Here is a 6225-nt window from a genome sequence, read left to right as displayed (position 1 = left end):
AAAATATCCTTATTTTTAATAAAGTACATATAAACATTACATTCCGGACCCTTTTCTAGATAAATTTTTTTCATAATCTATTATTTTCAATTCTGATTCTGAATTTTTTTATTTGAAATGAGATTTTGATTTTTTTTTTTTCTGGATTTTTATATCCGGAACACAATAATATCTTCCAGAATCTATTTTTCGAAATATATTATTTTCAATTCCAAATTTTTGTTTCTGAAATAAAGGGTATTTTCGAAATTTTAAAAATTATGTTGGGTGCAGGGTGCAGGTTCAAAAGTATTGGGTGCGGGAAGGAATTGCCGAAAACAAATATAACCTAAAAATATTGGGCTTTTTCTTGGTCCAGAGAAGGCAACAAAAACAAAATCAATGTACAAGCCCAAAAACAGGCCCAACCTAATACAGTTGCAAGGCTGAAACAAACCCTAACTCAAAACACAACAAGGCGGCGCGTGACTTAGATTTTAATTTACTTTTTAAAATTTTGAATTGAATCTTATTTTTACTTAGAGTTTCTAAAGTGCATCAACCTTATCCCACGTGCGTTCGCATGGTCTTGGACAAAAAATATAGTTAAATAAACTGTTAGAATCCTTGTCCCAAACAGCACACAACCACTTACTAACTAATTCCTCTCTGCTCAAACTAATATTTGGTTCTTTTTTACAAGTTCCATTTATGAGAGATTGAACCTAATCCAAAGACCAAATTCATTTTTCACAAGTATATAAAATGTTTAAAAGCTAAATGAAAACGTATAATTCTAAAAAAAATAAGAAATAAACAAAAATATGTATATTTAAAAGTGGATAGAGTTTGAAAAGGGAATTAGAAGATGTAGTGAGGTAATGCTAATATAATTGGTGCTTTTAAATCGCCTTAAATCAGAAAGGCTATTATCATTATAATGATTCATGAAACATAAATCCGACAAAATCTGTGAGAGCTTCCCTGATATACATTCTGTTCTGTGAACAGTAGCACCCTCTAAATTCCTTATGAATAATAGCAAAACTAATGCCGAATAAGGAAAAGTGAGAGAAAGAATTATATGTGTATGCAAATATAAGATTTGGCTAATATAATGATAATAATAATAACTGTTATTATTATTATTATATCATCATCATCATCTACAAGAGTAACGGGGTTTACTAATTCCTATTGAATTCTTGAACCTGTAAATGTGAAGCCTATTCTGACGAGCCTGAGCTGCCATGGCCCTACTCAGATTCCTGTTGGCCACACTCACATTCACATCCAACGGTTCACAAAACTCCACACTCATCGACTCCTCCAGTGGTAAGTTCAGATCGGGAATTCCAATTGGGCCCACATCGTTACTACTCAACAGTGGTACACCCAACGACGTCGTTGCCAGTCCAAACGCCGCCGTCTGATTCAAGATCACCGTTGGATGATGCGGCGGCACACCGGGGAATTGCAGTTGCTGTTGCTTGTGCACGATATCACCTTCTGTGCTGGGGCCGTGACTTAGCTGTAAAAAAATAGCAATTCAATAATCAATAAATCTAAATAAAGAAGTGGACCCACCGTCAGAAAAAAAAAGATAAAGCAACATAAATATAACTAGAACGAGAAATACCCAAAGAAAAAGGGAAAAAAAAAAAGAGAGAGGATAAACACAAAAGAAAAGAAAAGAAAACTGGCATACTAGTGGGAGTAGCAGCAGCAGTAGTAATACATACCTCTTGCTTTTTTGCTTTCAACTTCAAATTGTAGTCTTTCAACTTCTCAAAGTAACACTTCACGTTCTTAATCTCCTGCCAAGGATTTTCACAGATCAACCATACATAACCAAGATTTCTTCTTTTTCTTTTTTAAAATCCAAACACCAGAAACTCAGGAAACAGACGCCAAATCTCATCTCTTACAATCGATTAAATTGAAACGGAGATAGAGAGAGAAATTACCCCGGAGAGCAAATCGTTGTCTTTGGTCAAATCCTGTATAATCTTAAGAAAGTGTTCTCTCTTCTGCGAGTTTTGAAGTAAAACCACAAATTACGAGGAGGAAAGAAAGAACATAGATTTGAAAGATAAAACAAAAGGAAAAGGAAAAGGAAAATACCCTTTTGAGAGAAACGTTTCTTCTGAAGAGAGAGGTTGGGTTTTCGTCGGATTCACTGGGAGAGAAGGAGAGAGGGGTTGCGGGACTGGAAGCTTCTTCTGCTTTCGGATTAACACTAATCGCAGATCTCTTTTTCTTCCGACCCCAAGACTGTGGAAGGATTCCGCGGCCGCACTCGAATTCCAATATAAGAGTTGGGAGCTTGACGAGGATTTCCGCAACTTGGTTCTCCCTCATACTGTTCGAGGAGACACACGACGAACTCCGCTGTTTCATCTTTAATCTTTTTCTCCACCAAGGCGTTCCTCTAAATTTGAATTCCCATTGCAGAGAGCAGAGAGGGTGAAATAAATTGGATAGCGTGGAGGAAGTAGATAGAGTAAGAAGGAGGAAGAAGAGATAGGAGAGAGAGAGAGAGAGAGTGTGTGTTGGTAGTAAGAGAGAGGCTCCTTCTGTGTCTGCTTAATGAAAAGGAATTTAGAAATCCATAGCACGCGCTGAAGGTTGACACGTGGCGTGTGTGGAAGAATTGAGGTGACTAGGGTTTATGGTTGCTTTGAGTGATTTTCTGGTCGCGCTCTTTTTTGCAATCCGATAGGATTCATTGGTCGTGCCATTCATTCTAGCAACCTAAGACTTATCACCTTTTCTTATGCACATCTTTACCAGAGTCGTAATAATATCTTTTTTAATATATGGTTAAACATTCTTATCAACATAGTTTTAACCAATATTCACATTTTTATTAAATATTTTTACTGATTTTTTATGTCCTCCTTTATAAAACAGTGAAAACAATAATTTAGATAGTATTTTCAGATAAAAACAAAATAAAAAATTTATTTTTTTGTCACAAATGAAAAGTAAGAACATAAAAACTATATTTTGTATTGAATATAAAAAATAAATTTCGATAATTTATAAGAATAGATTAAGTGTATTTTTTTTGCTGTGCTAGCTTGATAATACATTTGTTTTGATTTGTAGCTAATTTTATTAACTTTTTGAGAAGTTACCAACGATACTCTATACAATTGAAATTGTACAACAAGGTTTTATGTTTAAAGTTTGTAAATAATAAAATATTAAGTTAAAAAAATATTAAAATAATATATAATTGTACAAAATTGTAATAATTTGTAAGACTAGTCGAATTTAAAGTCATTTAAATAAATAGCAGCATTTGCTATCTTTTCCTTATTTAGATAATAAAAACTTTTATTTATACGAGTGAATAGAAATATTTAAATATCTAAATATCTATAAAAGTATTATGTAATCTATATTATAGATATTGTATTATAAATTTACAATAGTTATAATTTTATTGAATTAATGTATGAAGTAAGATTATAAATATTATTATAAATTTCTGTTCACACGTTTTATAAAGATGAAATTATTATTTTACAATATGATAATCTTGTAACAATTATGTAAGAAAAAAATAATAAATTAAAGATAATGATTTATTTGTATAAAATCAATTACACATTAAAAAACATGCATCTAGTCATTACATATATAATTATAAACTTGAATTAATTTTATTTTAAGTTATCATTTGAAATTTAAAAAATAGTCATTTATTGTGTAAAGTTATGTACACACAAACATATGTATTCTTTAAAGGATAAATTATATATATTAAAGAGTAAATTATTATATACATGTAGATATTACTTAAAAAAAACTTATTTAATTATTTTAAAATAAAAAATTATTCAATTATTTATTTTATTAAATAAATAAATAAATAATTATTTCTTTATTAAAAGATGAAAAATCTAAATATTATACACTTTTTTTCTTTTGGCAAAAAAATATTATTATAATAGTAATTATTAAAATAAAAATATATTATTAAATTATAATTTTTTTTATTAAAAATAAGGTATAATTATGTTTTTATCCCTACGTTTAGGGTCAATATTCAATTTATTATTGTGGTTGTTAAAAAAAATCATTTTGATCCTAACATTTCTCAAAGTGTATTTAAATTGATCCTTATAATTGATCCTTATGTTAAATTTAGACTAACAAAGTTAATTGCTTTAGGATTTGCCTCCTTCTTAGGAGTTGGTTTTGTCCCTTACATTAGTAGTAGTCATCCTTCTCAACTCTCCGTCAACAGTGTCCTTAACATCTTCTTCGTTTGTCTCCCACCTTAAGAACCTCTCCAACCTCACCATCAAAGCCTCCACTTCCTACGTTCTCCTCTTTCACATCCACTCTTCCATTGTCACCTACATTGACCTTTCTTCCATGCATCAACCTTCGAAGAAACATACCCTCTCGATCACCATGTTAGACAGTCTCCAAGTCTTGATCTCTTTTTCTAATCAAATTTAACTATCACTGTAAATCAATAATCAATCTAAGTCATTCACATTCAAAATTAACACAACCACAAAACTTATATAAATAATATTTAGCCATCAATTACATTTATAGTATAAAACCAATTTTATCACCAAGTAATCTGTCAATAGTTCTTTTCATTTCATCATCAAAATATCAAAATCTACCAGTACTCATTTCTAAATCACAATCTAATTAACATAACACAACCTAGGTTTAATGTAATCCAATATTCATTCTTTAAAATAAAATTTTATTTTAAATTTTGAGTAAATTAAGTTAGATTCTTTTGTTTTAATTATTGTATTTCTCAAGAAATTATTGCAAAACTAAAAAATTAAAATTAAAATTATATTAATAAAATTAATTTTAATTTTAGATATAACAATCTGAAATATAAAAAAATAAATTATAACATATGTTTGTATTTTTAAAATATTATTATTTAAATATAATTAATATTTTATAAAACAGTCTACTCATAAATCTATTAATCAGGTCAGTCTAAACCTATTTAGACCAGAAACTAAATAAACTGGATAAAAAATGATTTAGTTCAAGTTCGAAAATAATATTTTTTTTAAAGTAACCTAATTCGTTTGATAGACCTTTTTGAAGTTCTCATCAAAATTAAACTTGTTTGAACACTTCTACAAGTATATAGAGACTTGCATCATATAATTAAAGTGATTGAAGTTATAATAAATAAAAATTAATACATGAAGAAATTAGGGAAAGATATAGTTTAAGATGTAGAAACACAATAAAACTTTTACACTAAATAAAAAAATATTAAGACCTTTTTATGATGTTTTTAAAGGTAAAACTTACATACTTCTCAGTAATATACTTCAATTTATTATTTTACGCAGTATATTTACAAGTTAAAATACACTCCTAAAATTACTTTTTGTCATCCTATCTACTCCTCTGAAGAAAAATAAGCTAAGTATATTAACAAACTATCAGTAACTTACAACATCTTTCTAAAATGTAAATATGCATTTTATAAATAATAAATATTTAATAAAAATATATTTAATTACTCTTTTACATTCCTTAAATATTATAATTTAACGTTTTCTAATTCTTTAAATTTGATTTCCAAAATTGAAAACTGAAAGTATCAGAAACATTTTATATTTTATGATAATGTGAAATTGTTTCATATTTTCTAAAGAAATTTGTTATTTATAAAAAAAAAAGGTTAAACTTATAATTAGTCACAGTATTATATCAATTTTGTCCTTCCATGTAATAAATTGATTCTTACATAAGGATTTGGTCTATGCTAATTCCTTATTCCTTAATATATTCTTAAATAATTATTTTAGTTTAATATTTTTTTATGTACAACAAAATTTAGAGCCCACAGCATATATAAAAATTAACATTTACAAGTTGAAAAAGTAAAAAGGTAAAAAAGAAAACGATTTGCCCAAGGTAAAGTTAGAAAAACAATGCCACATCTATGAACCATTACTTGTGTATGACTTTACCCTCTACCTCAACAACATTGAATTTACAATCATCAGATAACCTCAATCTCCTTGCACCAGAGTCCACTCATCTCTAGATTCCCGCCATCTGAGAAAAAGAAAATCATGAATATCTCAGTTACATATTAAAAAGAAAATCATGAATATCTCAGTTACATATTAAAACTCCGACAATGAAAATCGCCAATCCTCAATTTCTTTCTTAGTAAAACCCAAACATGCAAGTGGATGCTAAAGGAAAAATATTAAAGAAGTACAAAAG

General features: G+C 28.5%; 1 protein-coding gene across 1 annotated transcript; it reads right to left on the bottom strand.

The window, feature by feature from the left end:
- Positions 1-872: 872 nt before the first annotated feature.
- LOC137820963 (uncharacterized) lies at positions 873-2727 on the bottom strand. The gene is made up of 4 exons (XM_068625322.2): positions 2104-2727; positions 1947-2009; positions 1722-1796; positions 873-1510 (listed from the first exon to the last, which is right to left on the bottom strand). Exons 1-4 carry the CDS (start codon positions 2377-2379, stop codon positions 1142-1144), a joined length of 783 nt encoding a protein of 260 aa, XP_068481423.2. The 5' UTR covers positions 2380-2727; the 3' UTR covers positions 873-1141.
- Positions 2728-6225: the final 3498 nt, after the last annotated feature.

The sequence above is a fragment of the Phaseolus vulgaris genome, chromosome 9, assembly GCF_051622355.1.
Source record: "Phaseolus vulgaris cultivar YP4 chromosome 9, ASM5162235v1, whole genome shotgun sequence".
Classification (NCBI taxonomy): domain Eukaryota; kingdom Viridiplantae; phylum Streptophyta; class Magnoliopsida; order Fabales; family Fabaceae; genus Phaseolus; species Phaseolus vulgaris.
Note: the sequence above shows the minus strand (reverse complement) of the source record. Positions and strands in the feature narration are given on the sequence as shown.

Coding starts and splice junctions, on each gene's coding strand:
- LOC137820963 (XM_068625322.2), bottom strand. CDS start 2,379: ATGAAACAGCGGAGTTCGTCGTGTGTCTCCTCGAACAGTATGAGGGAG. Junction 1,797..1,946: donor ACAACGATTTGCTCTCCGGG/GTAATTTCTCTC, acceptor AATCCTTGGCAG/GAGATTAAGAACGTGAAGTG. Junction 1,511..1,721: donor TGAAAGCAAAAAAGCAAGAG/GTATGTATTACT, acceptor ATTTTTTTACAG/CTAAGTCACGGCCCCAGCAC.